General features: G+C 37.4%; 1 protein-coding gene across 9 annotated transcripts in view; it reads left to right on the top strand.

The window, feature by feature from the left end:
• Positions 1–22122, top strand: part of CADPS2 (calcium dependent secretion activator 2) — a 497767-nt gene that overhangs the window by 269996 nt on the left and 205649 nt on the right. For all 9 annotated transcript variants that reach the window (XM_070423807.1, XM_070423806.1, XM_070423804.1 and 6 more), the window contains exon 8: positions 5369–5508. In XM_070423807.1, the coding sequence (XP_070279908.1) occupies positions 5369–5508 (140 nt within the window). The remainder of the gene's footprint in view (positions 1–5368; positions 5509–22122) is intronic.

Raw genomic sequence — 22122 nt, 5'->3', positions numbered from 1 at the left:
AAAACAGTGGAGAGGTGCGTGCTTGTGCAAGTATATTTTATTTTTTACTTCACCCCACTTTATTTATTTATTAAAATTAAATTCTTTTTTTATAACATACATATATATATATATATTAATTTAAATTCTTTATTGTTTAAAGTATTACATGAGTCTCTTTTTTCCCCCACTGACCTCTCCCCGGCCACCCTCACCCCCAAGCAGAAGCCCTCACCCCCCTACTGTCTGTGTCCATTGGTTTTGTTCATATGCATGCATACAAGTCCTTTGGTTGATCTCTTACCCCCATACCCCCTCCCTTCCCTCATAGGTTGTATAGTCTGTTCGATGCTTCTATATCTCTTGTTCTATTTTTGTTCATTAATGAGGTACCATCTCACTCCTGTCAGAATGGCTAGCATCAACAAACGACAAGTACTAGAAAGAATGTGGAGAAAAAGGAACCCTCCTTCACTGCTGGTGGAAATGCAGCCTGGTGCAGCCACTGTGGAGAACAGTATAGCGTTTCCTCAAAAAATTAAAAATGGAACTCCCATTTGACCCTGTGATCCCTCTTCTAGGAATGTATCCCAAGAAAACAGAAACACCAATCAGAAATGATATATGCACCCCTATGTTCATAGCAGCACAATTTACAATAGCTAAGATCTAGAAACAGCCTAAGTGCCCATCAGCAGACGAATGGATTAGAAAACTGTGGTACATCTACACAATGGAATACTATGCTGCTGTAAAAAAGAAGGAGTTCTTGCCATTTGCAACAGCATGGATGGAACTGGAGAGCATTATGCTAAGTGAAATAAGCCAGTCAGAGAAAGATAAATATGACATGATCTCACTCATTTATGGAATATAATGAACAACATAAATTTAAATTCTTTATTGCTTAATGTATTACATAAGTCTCCTTTTAAGAGAAAGATCTTTCTGGACCCCATATGCTCTAAATATTATGAATATACATATACTTACACTTCATTTTTAAGTTTTTTTCTCCCTGTAAATTAAATTTGACTGAATTTTAAACAAAATCTAAAAATCCATTTGATATTTTTCATTACACCTTAGCAAAGATGACAAGCAGTGTTGACATTTTATTATGAAGAAGATACATTGGCTTTCAATTTAAGATAAGAAATCATAAAATGTGTTGTCATGCTAAGTGACAAGACATTTAAAGTGTTGCTGACAAAAATAAAATAGAAGACTGAGTGTGAATAGAAAGGTTAAGATAAAAGGATAGAAAAAAAACTGTGTTGCTAAGTAATATAAGAAGCTATTTTGTACAGAGATACAATTTAATTTAGATGCAAACCTACAATACAGAAGAATCCTTAGTAAATTTTTATGTTAAATATTTTAATTGTACAGTCAACATCAGAGACACCTCTCTGAACATGAACTAAGTCCTTTGAAACAGAACTATTTATCATTAAATAAAATTCTTCAAGCACTTATTTACTTGTAAAAGACTTATGCAGCAAAACCCTGTTAATGTACTAGTGAAGATTCTACCAAATGCTGTAACAAAGAAATGGCATCATTGCAGTTGTTTCAAACAATAGCGCCTATGTAGCAGGTTAGTATGGGTGCGCCTGCCAGATGGGTAGATTTCCTTCACATGGTGGGTGACCCGGGCTCTGGTTTTCCATTTTATGGCGCTCCCTTCCCTGGGCATCGGAGTCCTCTGCATTTGGCTAGCAGTTTAGTAAAGAAGGATGAAGGTATATCTGTATCTTAATCATCTTTCCCCAAAGGGACACTTACCAGTTCTCTTCAGATTCCGTTAGCTAGAAGCATGTCCCTACTTAGATGCAAGGGGAGCTGGAGAATATGGTCCTCGCTGCCTCTGTGCTTCCCAGCAGCAGTTCTACATGAGTGGGAACGTGAGTCCCGGTAGCCAGTCAGATGACCTGCCGCAGTTTATCCCTATAGCCAAGGGTGACAACCGTGTTACCCTTTCTCCTACATACGTGTTTGCTTCAATTCAAGGGAAACAACCCAAAGTCTCTTCCTGTCCTTACATCCAGTCCAAAGTCCAACATCTCCCTGGGGTCCCGCTTGGGCTCTTTGCAGCCTCATGACCTGTGCACTGAAGTTCAAGTTAACAGCCCCCTGCTCCACCTCCCCTCCCCGCCTGTCCGAGCACAAACCCAGTACACCGCAGTGAAGCAGGGGCAGGAGGGTGGCAGTTAAGGTTCCCGTTAGAATAGTGGTGAAGTGGAAAGGCATCAGGATAACTGTCCCCGACAGCAGAGGAATCCTGCCGTGGCAGGCACTGTGAGGACACCCTGGCCATGTTCATGTTCACTTGATTGAAGAACTCCTTTGTCCTGATTCTCCTTGACCCTTTGGGCTACCTACAGTGAGAGCATCTTCCTTGACCTATCATCATCCAAGGCTACGTCATGTCAAGGACAATGACCACTTTCTGCTGGTGCCATTGGGGAACCTGGAAGCCACTTTACAGGACATACTTAAGGCTACGTTTGGGGTTCATTTGCAAGTACAGTTCTTTTGAAACAGTGGATTTAGAAACACTAGCAATAATAGATCTGTGATATATAGGAATAATTCGTATCTGTGAACCTCTGTTTGTTGCATGTGCCAGTGTTTATAACTTTATCAGTCAGAGAGTGTCCAGAAAAACAAGACAATTCCAGGTCTTTCCAATAGAGAAAATTTAACACAGGAATTAGCTACACAGGTGATAGGACGGAGCAGGCAAACAAATGATGGTGAATAAACTCGGACACTAATGAAATCAGAAAACTGCTGTACCCCCTAGGGATAGAAGGGCAATAGGAGGAAGTGATATTACCAGATATTACCTGAGCTCTTAGCTCTGATAAGAAGAGCATGTGAGCTATTTGAGGGACTGAGCCATTTATATTTTTTTCATCTTTGTGTGTCTCCACATCATGAACACTTGAATGTTTGTTTATTTGAACAGAGTTAAGTAGCAAATCCTTCCACTGACTTCATTTAGAATTACCCATCAGAGAGCTGAAATGTGGCAGAAATTATGGCATTCATTCCTGGGATGATCCTTCAATAGTGGTTCAGCTGCAATTAGCTACTTTGGGACCTTGTTTAGTTAACCCATCATTGGCATTTAGAGAGTGAGAAATTGTCAGAAGTTTTTATTTAAATATTCTCTTCCTGTAAAAGACTTTTAGAATTTGGAACAAAACCAACTTTTTATAAACATAGAAAAGAGAATTACAAAGAAATAAAGTCTCATGTCAAAATACTTTGAAAGGAAGGAAGGAAGGAAAAAGAGAGAGAGGGAGGGAGAGAGAGAGAGAGAGAGAGAGAGAGAGAGAGAGAAGGGAGGGAAGGGGGGAGAGGAGGGGAGGGGAGGGGAGGGGAGAGGAAAGCTTTCTTGAATGGCTGGGGCAAGTAGCAGCGATAGCTCCAGAAGATATCTAGCTCTTATTCTTTGATCCTTTTTAGGACTCATCTTCTAAATCAGGGGTCCTCAAACTACGGCCCGCGGGCCACATGCAAATACAAATATTGTATTTGTTCCCGTTTTGTTTTTTTACTTCAAAATAAGATATGTGCAGTGTGCATAGGAATTTGTTCATAGTTGTTTTTTTTTAAACTATAGTCCGGCCCTCCAACGGTCTGAGGGACAGTGAACTGGCCCCCTGTTTAAAAAGTTTGAGGACCCCTGTTCTAAATTGATAATGATATCCCTTTGTCTACTGGTTTGAGCCAAAAAGTTTCCACTTACTTTCATTTGCTGTTATTTAAGCAAGAATCTGTAAAATATTACATCGGATATTTTAGCAGTCAAAAGAAGAACTTATTCTAGAATATGATTATAATTTTTCAAAACATCACAATTGCCATTTAATCTGTTCTTGGATGTGCCTTTATATGTTCAAGGGTGCAAATATGCTGGATTCAATTTAGCTGTGGCTTTTAGAACAGGCTTAAGAAAAGTCTCAAAATAGTAGGTACATTTAACAACTTGGAAGTTGAGAATAGTTTGAGAAGCTTTTTGGACTGTGTTGCCTTTCCTAGAGAGAAAAAGAGCCTTGCTGGAAGATTTCTCAGTGAATATTCCACTTATACATAGAAATGAAGATTTTTTTTAATTTGGCAGAGCATGTCAAATTCAACTGTCAGGTTGTACTTCAGCACCATAGTACCATACCTGAGCATGTTAGAATTCTTCCATTTACACAGAGATTTCAGGCTTACTTACTTTTCGCATTGGTTTAAAGTAGGAATTATTTAAAATACAGTGCACTGCATGTCATGTCATTATTGTTTTCTTTCAGAAGTTAGTGTTCCCATTTTAAAATACCACTGTAGGCTTGGGTTTTGGCTGCGTCTAAATAGTGTCATGACTGACTGAGAAGGAGAAAAGGCATTGTTTAATCTGTTCGGCACCTAACATCTGAAGAGGAAGTTTTTCTTCCTTGGGGTAGCTCTGTGGACCTCTGGTGTTGAGAAATAATCACGTGGTTTGGCAGTTTTACCAAAAATAATTACTTTGTTTTAGTCATTATAACATCATCTTTGTAGTTTTGAAAACATGTAGTCAGGGGGGAAAAATTCCTCTTTGATATTGACCTACAGCAGAAAATGTGCTATGCTCAGTCTCTTCTACCTCTAATTGAGTTGATTTTCCTTAATACTGTTTCACAGTGAAAATATTAAAACACGAGGAGTATTTTTGCTGCTTAAAATAATTGGTTTTTCTTTTTTAAGCATGCTACCTGTAATTTCAAAGCATATTTCTTTCTGAACTACTTTGCCCTCAGGAATTTAGAGTGTTCTTGAAATTATAGGTGTCTATTAAGTATTTTTCAACTGTCAATTCAACTGTTGTCATTGTGCTATTAATTCATTATAAAGTGATACAGGAAGAAAAGTTGTGTTTGTTTTTTTTTTTTAATCCTCACCTGAGGATATGTTTTTATTGATTTTTAGAAAGAGATGAAGAGGAGAGAGATAGAGAGAAACACCAATATGAGAGAGAGAAACATCAATTGACCAGCTCCAGTATGCACCCCAACCTGGGATGGAACCCACAAACTAGTAATGTGCCCTGACCAGGATTTGAACCAGCAACCTTTTGGTGTAGGGAATGACGCTCCAACCTTTTGAGCCACCTGGCCAGGACAAGAAGAAAACTTATGTGATAATATGAAAACACATATTTGTCCAAAAGATAAATGAGTCTGTGTTGGACCTGTCTGCTGTGGTGGGAGTGAAATGGTGTATTAGGCAGGTTTTGGCAAGGCACCTGCTTTTCAAACAGGAAAATGTACAGAAAAGATTTCAGTTCCAACTCTTAGACACTTTGTATTATGCACTTAAATGTTTTCTTTTTTTTTTTTGTCTCCTACAGGTCATATTGTACCCAACTTCCAATAGCTCCAAGTCAGCAGAGTTGCACCAAATGATAGTTCCAAAAAATAGCCAGGATTCTGACTTAAAAATCAAATTGGCAGTGCGAATGGATAAACCGCCACATATGAAACATAGTGGGTGAGTGTATGCTTGATTTTTTTTTCTGTTGAATTATTGGATTTCATTTCAGTGTATCACTTTTGAAAATTTACTGAGAGAGCCAGGATATCAGGCTTTTACATGGATTTCTACCCCCACCCCCAAATGACATACGTAGGTTAACTTAATTTTTTAAACCTGTGGACACCTTCAGAGCCAAGTATATATGGTTATTTAGTCAATATAACTGTTTGCATCGCTAAGATAATATTGGCACTTGATTGCATTGGTATTACACATCACTTATATTGATAAAGAACAGTGATATATGGAGATAATGTCTAAGTAATACTTCTCAAGATACAATACTACTTGAGACAAGCTTCACATTCACATCCCCAGGAATAAACTCACATAGAATATACTAAACCTAAAATGTGGTTCAGGTATAACTCAGGAGGCTGTATATATTTTGATAGGCGAGATCCAGTGTGGGATTGAAAAACTCAATCCATGGAGGAAACAGAAGTGCGGGGACTACCTCCTGGGGTTGCCATGGGGCAGAGTCATCTCGGCCAGGGCTCATGTCCCCTTGTTGCTGGTGAGGTAACAGGACTGAACTCATGAGTGCAATAAAACGGATTTTTTAAAAACCCAGATCTTTCTCAGGTTCACACTTCAGGACTCAGTACAACCAAATCCTAACATAGGGGTGTTAGCCATTAGGAAGGAATGTGACCATTTTTCTTAAATGGGTGGGCAGTGTATGTAGAAGCAGAACTAATCTCACGGAGGGCAACAGTAACCTGGGTAGCTCCCATGATGGCCTCTTTAACGTAGTAATGCAAAGTAAAGACTGCGGCTCAGCTCATAATGCAGTTGGAAGTCCTGGGATTTAATATTTAGAATTCTCTCACTCACCCATCTGCCTGCTCACCAGTGATGGATGCAGCAATGTGTCTTGAGCACTTACTCTGTTGAAACCAGAACAGACCTCAGTGAGGTACCAGGCGAGGCCTAAAAGAAGTGGCTCGTCAGGGATTCAAGCTCATCTACAAGTAATTCTAACACTGAGTCATAAGTGCTGTCAGGGAGGACTGAGAACTGGGAGACATCTGTGTGGTTCCAGCTGCAGTTAGTCCTGAAAGTCTCATAAGACAGCTGACCTTTGAGATGAACTCTGACGTATTAATTCAGCAGGTGGGCAGTGGGGAGGAAGGGCATTCCAGTCACATGACAGAGCATGTATATGGGCAGGAGTTGTGGGTGATAATGTCATATGAAAGAGCATGTACGTGGGAAGCGTTGCGGATGATAATGACACATGACAGAGCATGTACGTGGGCAGGAGTTGCAGATGATAATGTCATATGACAGAGCATGTACGTGGGCAGGAGTTGCAGATGATAATGTCATATGACAGAGCATGTACGTGGGAAGGAGTTGCGGATGATAATGACAAGTTTGGTGCAACTTTAAGATTAGGGAGTTTGAGTACTACTCTAAAGTGATGTAGCATAATTAAGAATATTATAATTTTCTTAATATTCTTAATTATAGTTTATAATGGTCATTCACAAATTATTTAATACCAGTGTTGGGCGTAATGATAATGATCAACCAAATTGAAAGCTTCCAGCATTGCTATAATAGGGTTTATCCCTGTGGGCGGGGACAGTATAGCGCTTTACCACCAGTTCAGGCCTCTCAGTGCCTGGGTGGTAAGTTTTAAATATCACCCTTGTGTACAGCTGTATATGAGAAAACATAACTTGACCTACATATAACTGTATTCATATTTTCCTGAGGTGCTTCATAAATAGATTTCACTGAACTTAATTACATTTAAGAAGAGAAACTTAACTATAATCTTTTTTCCCAAGTGCTCTATCACATGCCTAAGCAATAATTGAATAGGAGCACATAGTAGATTAATAGCACTCTGCTTTCAGACTGAATTGTAGTCTGTCAATAATTCATCTTATAATGAATAATTAACAGATGAATAATGAATAATTGAAAAAGAGACAACTCAAGTTAAAATTAATATATCTTTAAAATACGGCAAACTCTTACAGATAGAGTCATCAAGTAGATTAAATAGAAGGGTTATGGGCCTTTGTCTTCAGAGCATTTTCAGAAGTAGCCTTTGAAATCCTTTTGGGCTTTAGTCATGAAACCTATTTTCTGTTTTAATATGGCGGGCACATGTATATCTTTCTCATGTGAACGGTTTTAACACTTATTCTATGTTTCACTCATTTGTCACATGTGGCCCCTGTATTGTCCCTAATAAATGTTTTTATCAGTGTTATCTATATTTTTATATGTGTTCCCAGATAGAGGCTGAGCTTCTCAGACCTGTCTGAGCCCCAGTGCCTCCACAGTGTGCGATCAGGGACAGATGTGAATAATGAAAGCAGTGTGCTCTGTAGAGTTTTCAGGGAAAAGTAGTGGGATGGAAGTAAGCTGAAACTGAAAGGGTTCTAAGCATAATTTATACAGAATAGAGTATAAATTTAATGTGAAAAATGCCTAAGATAAGTGAAATAAGTGGTGTTTGGTTTGCAACTGTTTACATTACATGACCTATTTTTGAAGCAGAAAAAAATATATATCTGGTTCAAATCTCATGTTTCTAATAACTAATCAGTCCATGACTGTGTACATTATAGTTTATAAAAATAGAATTAACTACATGCAAATGAAAATAAATGTTTAATTTGGATAAAATAAGCATAATTATGATTTCATTATTTTAAAATCTAATTAGACATTACCACAAGACATATTTGGTAAAATACATTTTAAAAAGCGTTCATTTATTCTTTTGGAGTATGTCATATAAAGTAATTATATAAACTAACTCCTATAAATCTGTTAAATGAATTACCAGCTAGATTTTGAATGGTTAAATAATTCATATCCAGCTTTTGAATTAATTTGCCTGCTTTCTTAGGTAGCTGGAAGACAGCCGTGTTCTTGAACAAATGGGCTATCCTTTAGCATAGCCTAGTGGCTAAGTAACAGTATTAACTTAAATCTCAGAAATACTATCCCCGTTTTTATTAAATAACATTTTCCTAATTCAAATGATATTTTCTAAACCAAAAGAAAGGCAAAATACAATGGAACTCATAAAACAAATGACTGTTAGGACAATTAAATCTGCATTTGAAAAGGAGGAAGAAAATTAAATTGGCCATCACAAATATGTGGAGGCATTTTGACCAGGACCGATCAGAAATCTGCAAGCAACTGGTTATCTTATAGTTAAAAATGGAATGAAAATTTCATGACTATAGAACTATAGAATACTTATGCAGTTAAGAATTGGTAAGATAAAATTGTAGTTTTATCACTGTCATATGAATTTCCTTTTTATGTAGATCCATAAACGTGTTAAATTAATAGAAGTATTGAAATACTTTGAAATTGTCATATATGAAGTCTCCATTTAATTTACATCACAAGGGTAAAAAAGGCACTGGGCCCACCTCTTGCTGTAGGGGAGGGACAGCAGTTCAGCTCCCGACAGGGAGGACTGGGCCAGCACCAAGCAGGCTGCATTTCTGTATCCTGCTCTCCCAGAGAGAGGGCCAGCCAGGCACTTCCGGCTGGGCTGTCATGCCCACGGAAACTTGTAGTCACATACTTAAGATTCAGGCAGGGCATTTGCTCATAAAGTGAAATCACTGCACTCTAATAAAGTTGCAGTGTTTTATTTCTGATTTAAGGTTTGTGATCTTCAACTCATTTAAGGGACAGTCTGATGGCCGAGGGAAGGAAAATCTTATTTTTTTCAGGATGGAATTTTCCTGGAGGGTCCAGGCCTTACAGAAAGGACGAGTCTGCTTTTTTTCCCTGGAAAAATGGATTCCTCATTTTAAATCAACCTTTTAAAATGATTTCCCCACACATTCTTCTCTGAAATAACCATGTATTGGCATCGGTCCTTCACCTGAACCTATATTTAGCTGTGTTTGCATTCCCAATTTGAATTTCCCTCATTTTGACTTATCCTGATTTCACAGAAAACCCACTTCTTGTTGCCTTGTCAAAACTTCTGACAAAGTGTCTGCTAGGTTCTTCATACAGAATTGATTTTTTTTTTCTCCAAATACAACTTCTCTTCAGAAGAGAAGTCCGTCTGTGGTACTCGATAATCAACACTGATATAGTCATTGTAGAATGATAAAAAGAGGAAGTCGAAAAGCCAACTTTCTTTTTCTAAATACCTTCATATTTAGGTCATTTTCTGTTTGCTAACTTAAGTCATTGAGAACTCCGTTTTTCATTTTAATTTACTAGTGATTGATAAATTATGTGATAATGATAGAAACATTTTCAGACTTTACTCCTTTGCAGAACTTCTCTGATTGTTCCCGTAATAAATTAGCCCTTAATGTTAACTTGAAATGTGGCTTTCCATTCAGCACCCTTTTACTCTCAAGATTTTCCCCAGGGGAGTAACATCTTAATTATTTTCTTCTTTACTTTTCATGCCTCAAATAACTGCTTTCTTTTGGATTTAGACCCCTTAAATGCCACATCTGAGCATCTTAAACAAAGGCACTTTAGGGCCAAAAATTAAAGAGGGAATATGAGGTCTTTTTTCTTTATTTTCTTTCAGAAACCACAGGCCATATCATAGCTTATCTTAATTAAGTTGGGGTACATATTAAAAAATTATGGTGAAAACTATTCAGGAACATTGTACAATTTTATAATGACTTTACAATTATAGACTAGTTTCATTTTCTTAATCCATGCCTTACTATACAATTTTTGTAGTATGTACTGACACAGTGATACTTTTTATTCTTTTGCACACATCCGGAAATTTTAAAATATTAACCCTGAGTTAACAAGCACAAATCTTTGGCTTGTTGAATGCACTTTGGGAGGTCACGAAAAATTTGGACATTATTTAAAGATGTTGATTCTTCCTTCATTCCTCTGATACCTGGAGCTGAATTGCGGCCCGTGTTTTGGTCTTAGCCAAAAGGTGCCAGGCGAAGAGATGCTGTGAGAGTTTAAGAAGTGAAAGGTGAAGATGGTGCATATGGGCAGGCTAAATAGCCATGTCAGATGGCGATTAAAGAAAAATGGAATTTGTTTAAGGAAAGGGGATAGGAGATGGGATATCCAAATGGAAGGGCTGCACAGCCCTGAGCCAAGGGGACTTTGGGTGGATGATGGCAACACCCTGGAGCTGGAGTTTCATCCTTATATGGAATCACTGGCCTGAAACACTTGTCAGCGGAGGGTCTGCAGCCTGCGCTGGTGGGCTTGGAATGCAGGTGGGCAATCATGTGCCTTCAGGACAGTTTCTATTCTCTATATCAGTGGTTCTCAACCTTCCTAATGCCATGACCCTTTAATACAGTTCCTCATGTTGTGGTGACCCCTAACCATAATATTATTTTCGTTGCTACTTCATAACTGTAATTTTGCTACTGTTATGAATCGTAATGTAAATATCTGATATGCAGGATGTATTTTCATTGTTACAAATTGAACATAATTAAAACATAGTGATTAATCACAAAAACAATATGTAATTATATATGTGTTTTCTGATGGTCTTAGGCGACCCCTGTTAAAGGGTCGTTCAACTCCCAAAGGGGTCGCAACCCACAGGTTGAGAACCGCTGCTCTATATGGTCTGACTCCTGAGATCCAGCGAATTTTCCCTGATCTTTTGTTCTACTGTGGCGAAAAGCTTACAAATGGCCATGAAGGATTGTATTGCCCAGGTGCAGATGGTGCAGTAATAGTTATGTTGAATAAGCACTAGTTTAAGAGCTAAGACACTTGTATTTAGGTCTCAGTTTTTTTCACTACCTTGGTAAGTCACTGCATCTTTCTTGGCGTCAATTTCATCAGTTGCTAAAGGAGACATTAGACTAGAAAAATGTGAATGGCTCCTAAGCCCCCTGGGAATTCATGACTTAGCAAATCATTTTCTCCCTTAGCCCTCCATGAGCTCACGCGTGCGCGCGAGCGCGCGCACACACACACACACACACACACACACACACACCTTCCGTGGCATTTCCTACAGATATAGATGTACAGAGTTTTGGGAGAAGTGTGGGCAACATGGAGAGAGATGACAGGATTTATTCAGATTTTCTCCAGGCAAGAAAAGGAAGTATGAAGACTGACTGAAACAATAAGCTTTATGTAACATTAATTTGAAAAATACACATAGAATTGTTTATACTCTGATAGTATTAAAAAAAATGGATATAAAAATTCAGAAAGAAATAAGTATACTAAACATATTACATAGAATAATGCAACTACGGGTAAAATTTTCTAGTTTCCAGATTTTCTTTGATGTAGTTATAGTCCTTTCATGATGAAAGAATGCAGTTATCACACTAAAATGTAAAGAAGCAAATAGGTTTTTTAAAATAAAAAAGTTAATTTTTTTTACCCAAAATCTGATTATTAGGGAAATTCATTTGAGAGAATTCCTTCAGGTGAGCCTTGAAGAAAGACTGTCGCCCAGTCTTTAAAGGAGTAGCACAGTTTAGGAACTTGAGCTCTGGGGCCAGACTTCCTGCCTTCAAATCCTGGCTTTCTCACAGTGATATGCAATATGTTTTAGCCATTGATAAAACCCTAAAAAAGTTATACCTTTGAGTTGAGACACTAGTAAAAGAAGGAAAAGTAAACATTTATGCTATGAAACAGAGTAAAAACCACTTTAATAACAACAGAGCACACACATCCCCTGATCTCTGATCCCTCTCTCTCCTTCTCAAGCATCCACAAGACTGGGAGACCTGGGCTGTAGCCAGTTCTGCAGGCAAGTTGCTGCTCTGGATCTGTAGCTACGTGCCTCCTTCGTTTCTTCATCTTTCCTTAGGTTTCTCTCAGCTCTGAAGTCTGTTTCTTTTTATTCTTCATTTTAAACCTGAAATTAAATCTCTCTTAAGGAAAGTAAGGTGGGCATGGTCATAATCTTGGGCAGGATGAAAAATAAATAAATTATTTTCAAGCCACCTTATTCTCTTTAAGGACATCTTCATAACCAGGAAGCAAGATACAACGTGGTTAAGAATACAGGCTTTGGAGTTAGACGGACCTGGGTTCAAATTCTAGCCCTGTCATTTTTATGCAATATTGGTCAAGCTACTTAACTCCTCATACATAGCCTCACTTTTCTCAGCCATAAAGTTAGGTTGCCCTGAGCATGAAATTAGATATACTCATAAAGCATGTAGCTCAGTGCTGTTACATAATAAGTGCTCAATTAACTAGTGACAGTTATTAAAATAAACATAGTCCCATGAACTATAATAAAACCTGGTTTTAACTATGTCTTTGATTTTATTCAGAAGAAAATGCTCAGAGTTAGATGGGGAAATAGAAGTGTACAAGTCCTCAGTAATTCCTGGAGAGTATGAGAGTTATATCCCTCATTAGGGCCTTCTGCTTAATTGTTGGTTTTTATTTACATTTTTGTTTCACAGCTATTATGAATGTAGGTGTTGGCGGTGGTATTTTGTTTCACTTTGTGTGCCTGTGTATGTTTTGCTGCTAGCTTTCTTTTGTCCTCCCTATGTCCAAAGTTAGAAAAATAGAAATATTACGTAAGAGCTCTCAACTGTGCCTGAAGAGCTGACTTGACTGATTTATCTGATAAAATAAGTTCACATTTCTATAAAAGGAGGATATTTCATAGCAAGTGAGAAGAATAAGATAGAGCTTCTCCCTTTAATTCAGCCCAATTCAGTATAACATATTAAAAATGGCAAATGCTGCTTGGCCGGTGTGGCTCAGTGGTTGAGTATAGACTCATGAACCAAGAGGTCAATGGTTCAATTCCCAGTCAGGGCACATGTCCTTGTTTTGGGCTCAGTCCCCAGTAGGGGGCATGCAGGAGGCAGCTGACCAATGATTCTCTCCCATCATTGATGTTTCTCTATCTCTTTCCCTCTCCCTTCCTCTCTGACATGGAAGGAAGGAAGGAAGGAAGGAAGGAAGGAAGGAAAGAAGGAAGGAAGGAAGGAAGGAAGGAAGGAAGGAAGGAAGGAAGGAAAGGAGGGAGGGAGGGAAGGAGGGAAGGAAGGAAGAAGGCAGGCAGGCAAATGCATTCTACACATAGTTCCAAATAACTAGTATTGTCTTTGGTATGTTAAGAGCAATTGCTAGTTTTAATTTTCTTACCTGCATCATTAGACAAATAGTACTTGACCCTACATAGCTCTAAACAGTCTATCAGGTTTTGCTATTATTAAAATTTGTCCACTTTTTGGTAAGTTGTTGGTCTTAATAATTTTTACATTCCAAATACATTAGTTTTAATTTCATCTTCGCTATTTTTGTGTGTTTTAATTATAGCTTGTACATGTTTAAGGTAGGATTGATAAGCTTACTTAATACTAACTAGCTCAAAGACAGTTATTTTGTTGCTACCATAGCACCCAAGACATTCGTGTGATTGAATAATTAGCCTAATTATATATGCTAATGTTTTATGAAATAATCACTGGGAGAGGTTGGTGTGGTTGCCATGAGGATTATGAAGATGCTGTGTGGACGTTCCCAGCCGGTTCCGAGGACAGGACTTTGGCAGTTGCCGACACTGTTAGGGAATGCCCTTCCCCACACCCACTCCCTCCCTCTGTCGGGTCCTGATCAGATGTCATCCTACAGAGAGGCCCACCCTGACCACGCTCCATGGAGTCATGCCTCTCTCTCCTTACTGCCGGCGTTCTTTTTAACCTGCTTCATTCTTTCTAAGCTCTTATGAGTAGCTGATATGATATTGATCGGCTATTGTTTATTGACTGTTCCACCAACTAAAATTGTGTCTCCATTTAGGCGGCTTGCTGGTGACTAGGTCGCCAATCAAATCTAAGTTCAAGAGGATAGGAACCTTGTCTTTTCACTGCTCTTTTTAAACCCACTTTTTAGAAAATTGCCTACCACTTAGTGGAAGCTAAATAAATATCTGTTGAACGAATGAATGAATAAACAGAACTTATGTCACATTTTTTTAAATATTTGAAATAAGTGTTGGATTGATTGTTTGGATAGAAGCGTCAAATTAGGTCATTATCTGATTGGTGATATTGGAATGTAAGTTTGTCAGAGTATGCTTCAAAATTTTATTGCTCCCAAATGAATGACTGTGTTTCATTATTCTAAAATTTTCTATATTACTAAAAATCTAAAGACAATACTATGGGAAAAAATGTATCCTTGCCTAAAAACTTTAAATTTAAAGTTGTTATTTTCTATAGTGAGGCTTGCTTTTTTAATGACTTTTTGCCTAAATATGATAAAGTAAATTTCTAATATTATCTATTATGTCAACATTTATATTTAAACCATTCCTGTAATATGTGATTGACTGGTAGGAGGAAGTTTTAGCAACTTTTCCTGTGGGTAGAAGTATATCTCGGGGTTCGTTTATAAGAATGATGTATTGCTAGTATGTAACCAATACTTATTAAAGGCAAAAGAGGAAAACTAGATTGGGCTTTGTACATACTATTTTTGTGGAATCAAAAGTAATTTACTTTCTTTTCTGGTGATGGCTGATTTGTAATAGTCCTATTTATTTCAGAATTTGTTCTGTCAGATCTAGTTAGTGAACACTTTTACTCCATTTAGACAGGCACAAAACACTTCATGAAAATATTCTTCCCAACAACTGACAAAGCAGAACGAAGAGAAAATTTTTTCTTTGTTATTGAATTTATTGGGGTGACACTGGTTAACAAAATTATACAGGTTTCAGGTGCATAATTCTACAACAAGTCATCTGCACACTGTATTGTGTGTTCAGCACCCCAAGTCAAGTCTCCATCCATCACCATTTATCCCCCCAAATCCTCCTCCACTTCCCTTCCCTGCCTCCCCCCAGCTATCTTCACACTGTTATCCGTGTCCATGAGTTCTTTCTCTCTTTATTTTCTTTTTGGCTCAATCCTCCTCACAACCCAATGCCTCTACCTTCCCCTCCCCCCAAACAGCTGTCAGCCAGCTGTCTATCTATGAGTCTGTCTCTATTTTGCTTGTTAGTTCATTTTATTCATTCAATTCCACATATGAGTGAAATCGTCTGGTACTTATCTAATTTAAAAGGAACCAGCGCCTTGCTCAGAGAGATCGGTCAAGTTGTGGGCCTGTAAATGAGAGAGAAGTGGAGTAAGCAAAAGGATGGCTGACTGCTCTAGGATTTGTAAAGACTTCAGAGGGTCAGAGCATGGCTGTGGGTCAAAATGAGGAGGAAATGTAGGAGGCTGAGGATTACATAAATTAGAAAAGAGCATGAAGCATAGCAATAGAGAAGGGCAGCAGGAGCAGAAGAACCTGATCCACACCTATGGCAGCAAGCTCAAGTCATTTGGAAGCCCTGACAAAAGGAGGCGTAAGGTAGCATAGAGGGATCTGACGGGTCCACAAGGAAAAAAGGGTGTTAGTGCCAAGTAGTGACGGGTAGAATAGTGTCTGAAAATACAGAAACTATTACCTTTCTCCAGAAGTAGTCCCAATGTCTAACAATGCGTTTAATTCTGGCATTCTTTTCACAAATGATAACATACTGTCACAAGGACTATTTCCTGATCCTCTCGCTTATTATCATAGCTAGAGTTTAGCAGAACCAGGCATAGGTAACAGAATGTAACCGACAGACACAGTTCCATATCCAGATTATATTTGAAACAAGTGGAAATCATTGTAAGTTCATGATAATGGGGACGGTAACAAATGAATTTTAGCTGGATGAATGTGTATCCTAATTATAAAAAAAGAACCATAATCACAATTTTCACTAATCATAATTAATTCCAGTGTTGATGACATGAACAGAGAGAGCAAAGGGTTTTTGAAGTATTAAAATTTCTAATCATTTATTCTGAAATTCTTTTAGCCTTAAGGATAGTATATTAATATTCAATTCAGAGAGGAAAGCACATCTTTATTATTTCCATCATCATTTATTCCCCACACCCTTTTCCATCTCTCTCCTCCTCTCTACCCTGGAAGTCACTACACTGTTGTCCACGTCCATAAGTTTGTTCTTTTTTTTACTCAATCTTTTCACACCCCCAGCACCATCCCCCAACCAGAGATGTCTGCCTGTTCTCTATGAGTGTCTCTTTTTTGCTTGGTAGTTCAGTTTGTTTATTAAATTCAACATATGAGTGAAATCATTTGGCACTTACCTTTCTCTGACTCACTTATTTCACTTAACATAATGTTCTCCAGGTACTGTCTTCTTTTGATACTTCTATTTTCTGATGTGTGTGTCATATCTATAGCTATATCATTGTCTCCTGAAGGCAGGGATACTGACTCTAACTTTATGACCGTATTTTTCTGTGTATATGGTGCTATTTTTTTCTAAAATCATCAAACTGAAAAATCGAGGGGCATCTTATACATGAAAGTCAGCCGAGGAGGGAACCACGTGGGTGTGCAGCTGCCCATACCTTGTCAAACAGGCTTCCTCCAATCAGGCGCTTTATTGTTAGTGACATCAGCTGATGCCGTACTTGGAGGTTGAGGTGGAGAATGTGCAGATGCGACAGGGACCAGAGCATTCTGAGCCCATAAAGATGTCAAAAATTAAAAGGATTCTAAATACCGGTAAGCAATTGTCTTATTCTGCAAAATTCAAACTGAATGTAATCAGCTGTGCCAAAGAGCATGGGAATAGCGCTGCAGAGAGACAATTTGGACCTCCTTCAGTGAGTGTATGATCAGACAGTGGAGAAAACAGGAAGAACAACTCCTGTTTGTCAAAAAAGAAGGCCTCAAGAGGAAAACCAGCAAAATGGGCAAACTTGGAGCAGAAGCTTAAGACTTGGATTACGGAGCAGCGCCAGAGTGGCTTATGTGTGTCAACCAAACTTATTCAATGTCAGGCAAGAATGTTTGCAAGTGAAATGAATATTGTCGATTTTAAAGGAAAGGCAAAATGGTGCTTCAATTTCATGAGGAGAGAAGGGTTGGCATGAGAACAGAGTTAGCTCAGAAAATGCCACCAGTTTATGAGGATGATCTCACATATATAGACAGTGACTCAAGACAGCAGTGATTCAATAGAAGTTGAAGAAATTGATATGTCTGGAACTAATGGTGATGAAGAAGAGAGCAGTGATGCAACAGAAGCTGAATAAAGTGATATTGCTGCATAAATCATAGTACTGGTATATAAACATTACCTGCGGTAATTACTAAATAAAAATATGTTGTTTTATGTTTAAAATATTTATTTCTTAATTTTGGGTTGGAAAAGTGAGGGGCATCTTATACACAGGGGCATCTTATACACAGAAAAATACAGTACTTTGTAGGCTTTAGATCATAGTGCATAAAATTAAATATTAGTAATTTGTTGATGTGCTTTCAAATTAATTCAATATGAAATTCCTTTATACTCCTCATCTTTCCACTTCAGGCTAACTCAGGCATCCAGAATCTGTGCTCCCAAATTCTCTGAATGTGCTCTATTGCAGAATTATAACCATCCACACCCTTGTCTGTCTCTCCAGCTAAGAATAACTCCTTGTAGACTGGAGCTTACTATTCAACATTGTTTGACCAGGCACTGAATACATGCTTGGTTTCATCAAATTAGTCATTCAAAACGTATTTTTTGATTACTGTGTAGTCTTTGAATGAAGTGAATGGATGGATGAAATTTGCTATAAAAATAGTGATGCTTAAAAAGAAACATTAATTAGCACTAGGAATACATTAGATATAGTAGAGCTAATGAATGATTTCCACCACTGAAATAGAAAAGCTGCTAACATAATAGCATAGGCTAGAAAATGTAGAAAACTGCAAAAGAAAGCAATTTAAGCTGGCAAAATATGACATAATCTTAAATATAGGATGTAATGGATTATCAAATATTTGATTGCTTCTTCCATGACTTTGGCATCCTGACTGAAAATACATCATAAATAAGTACAGAATCTGTTGTAACTGGTGACTTAAAGCTGATTCCAAAAACAGCTTTAAATACCAGTGCCCTGGCCAGGTAGCTCAGTTGGTTGGTTTGGTCCCCGGTCAGGGCACATACAAGAGGCAACCAATGAGTGCATAAATAAGTGGAACAAAAAATCAGTAGTTTTTCTCTCTAAAAAACAAACAAAACAACAAACCCTTATACCAAAATTCAAACAATTTAAAAAATAAACAATTTTTAAAACTTTTTTACTCTTCCTTGAAGGTGTTATATTCACACATAAAAGTATTGCCCAGAGCAATTGAGTATAATTTTTATTGGTCACTCTGGTCAGTGAATGAAAAGGATAAAATGATTATTTGAGAACAATATTCGTTAACTGAAAAATAGTGTCCCTGTAGGTAGGAATTGTGATAATGATATATGTTTGCGAATATTTATTAAACTAAACAAACATGGTACATATTTAAGAGGAATGAAAGGGGCTCGACTTCTCTTATGAAATACGAAAAATTATAGAAGGAAAACTGATCAAACCTGGGTGATCAGCTAGGTTTCTAGACTGAGGTAAACTGTGATGACTAAGGCAGAAGAAATACTGGATGAAGGGAGTCAAAAGGTACAAACTTCCAGTTATAAAATAAGCCATGAGTAGGCAATGGACAGTATGATGACTATCTATCTATCTATCTATCTATCTATCTATCTATCTATCTATCTATAGAAGGCTAATATCCAAAGTGTCCCCGCAGGAGTTCGACCAGGAGACTGGGAGATTGATCGCTTGCTATGACGTGCACTTACCACCAGGGGGTGGTGCAGAACGAAGGAAGGCCCCAGGGAAGGGAGGCCCCAGCCTGCAGCCAGAAGTTCCCGATCGGCCCTGATCGCCGGCCAGGCCTAGGGACCCTACCTATGCATGAATTTCATGCACTGGGCCTCTAGTTGTTAATAATACTATTTTGCATAGTTGAAAGTTGCAAGAAGGTAGATTTTAAAAGTCTCATCACAAGAAAAAATATTCCATCACTATGTCGATGGACTTGTTATTTTGCAGTATATACAAATATCAAGTCATCGTTATATAACTGAACCTAGTGTATGTCAGTTATACCTCGGTTTTTAAAAACGAATAAATGAGTAAAACACTGTAAAATGAATAAGATAGCTACAATAAAACAGGAAAGTAATGTTGCATTTGAAAATACTGCAGATAATTTGGGTATGGTTATCATTCCCCGAAATACCTCTTTTTGCTTTGGACACAAATATACTTTTTTTTATTTAAAGGAAAACAACTTCCCATATTTTTGGTCTTTGCCTTGACCTCAAGCAAGACAGTTAAGGACATTTGGCAATGTCTGTTTAATCTTTTTGAAACTTGTACTTAGTTATAGAAAACTGCACATTCTTCTCTTGAGGGTTTAACCATTAGACACTAGGTACTCTCTGAGAGAAAGAAAGTGTTAGGTGTGTTTACAGTGAAAGATATGAATAATTGATGGAGTATTTAAGGCATAATTAAAACTAATAAAGGGCAGTGTTATGCCATACCAGTACTGTCTTGTTGGGGTTCTAGAAGTGCACAGACAGTGTGGCTACCTGTAGTCCTACCTCCATGTCATTGTGGGGTAAATTGCTTAGCCTCCCTGTGCCTCAGTTCTTCAACTGTAAAGTGTAATAATGATGATCAGCTTTTTAAAGGGTTGCTGTGAGGGCCCTGGCTGGTGTGGCTCAGTGGTAGAGCGTTGACCTGCACACCAAAGGGTCATGGGTTCAGTTCCCGGTCAAGGGCACATACCTAGGTTGCAGGTCAATCTCAGGCCCTGATGGGGGCACATGCAGGAGGCAACCCATCAATGTGTCTGTCTCACATCCATGTTTGCTTCTCCCCCCGCCCCACTTCCACTGTCTGTAAAAATCAATGGAAAAAATACCCTCAGGTGAGGATTAAAAAAAAAAGATTGTTGTGAGGGTTATTAATTACTTATTGTTTATTAGGAAAACAGTTAACGCTAAATACATTTTAACTATTAATAAACAATAGGTGATTCAAACTGATTTACAAATAAATAGTATGTTTTAAATTTATGATATAGTATTTTGATATGTTACACCAGTATGATCCATGTAATGTTAAGATGTTTTTCTATTACAGTGATAATTCAAAGAACATAAAAGTAATTTCATAGTACCCTTTTTAAAAAATAGATATTTAAAAGTTAAAAATGAAAGTGTTTCCTTTATTCTTTGACACCCCCTAAGCAGTATAAACAATTTTGTGCATATGTCCTTGATATATTAATATATTCAATTTATAGTAATTTTAGATGTCTGATATTTTCAGCACTAGAATCTTCTGCTAGAATCAACCACTTTTTATTTAATGTTCTGACCATTAAAGTCATATCATAAATGGGTTAAAAATTATTTCTTAATTACAGTTATCCCTACAACTTTTATTTCTACAAAATCAATTGATTGTAATAAATTATAAAAATGAAAAATTGAACTTTGTGACATTTAATTACATTAATGATTGATAGGTAATATGCATGAAATGAAAATTTAGCAGGCAAGGAGGAGAAAGTGTTTATCCTGCTTCCAAATATTCAGTGAATGGATTATAGCTACAATCTTGCCTTTAATGTTTTTCATGGTAATTGTCAGGAAGAGGTATGAAGAGTCATGGGACTTTAATAATATGCCTTGCCATTTTAATTGCTGAAAGAGAATCTTAATTGCCAGGAGACACATTACTAATTAAAATGTCATTTACATTCATTTTGAAATAATTAGTTTGAATATTTGTAAGAGCTGAGATACAAATTCCAAATTCAAGAGCATATTTTGTTAAAATGTATGGTTAAGAAAGGTTAACAATCATAAAATTTTTAAATGTTTTTTTTTAATTTGGTACAATTTGATTTTTTATTGAATTATTGAGCTTGAAAGAATGGAGCTCACAGTGTTTTATTTTACTTATTTTTCATTTCATTTATTTATTTATTTTTATTAATTACATTTATTGGGATGAAATTGGTTCACAAAACCATACAGATTTTATACAAGTCCATAAAACATCATCTGTACACTGCATCGTGTGCCCATCACCCCAGGCAAAGTTTCTACCCCCCTTTAGTCCCCTCCATCTAGCCCCACCCCCCCTTCCCCTCTGGCTATCACCATGCTATTGTCTATGTCTATGTGTTATGCATATATGTTCTTTGACTAATCCCTTCATCTTGTTTCATTCAGTCCTCTGCTCCCTCCCCTCTGACATCTGTCAGTCTATTCCACGTATCCATGCCTCTGTTTATATTTTTTTAGTTTATTTCATTCATTAGATTCCACATATATGTGAGATACATGTTATTTGTCTTTCTCTGACTGGCTTATTTCACTTAGCATAATAATCTGTAGGTCCATCCATGCTGTCACAAAAGATAAGATTTCCTTCACTTTTTTATGGTGATGTAGTATCCCATTGAGTAAATGTACCACAGCTTTTTTATCCACTAATCTACTGATGGGCACTTGGGCTGTTTCCATATCTTGGCTATTGTAAATAATGCTGCTATGAACATAGGGGTGCATATATCCTCTTAAATTCATGTTTTGGGATTCTTAGGATTTATTCCCAGAAGTGTGATAGTTCATTATTGGTAGTTCATTATTGGTGTATAAAAATGCCACTGGTTTCT

This window comes from Myotis yumanensis, unplaced genomic scaffold (assembly GCF_028538775.1).
Source record: "Myotis yumanensis isolate MYYU_CA2020_CCGP unplaced genomic scaffold, mMyoYum1.0.hap1 SCAF_9, whole genome shotgun sequence".
NCBI classification, from domain to species: domain Eukaryota; kingdom Metazoa; phylum Chordata; class Mammalia; order Chiroptera; family Vespertilionidae; genus Myotis; species Myotis yumanensis.
Note: the sequence above shows the minus strand (reverse complement) of the source record. Positions and strands in the feature narration are given on the sequence as shown.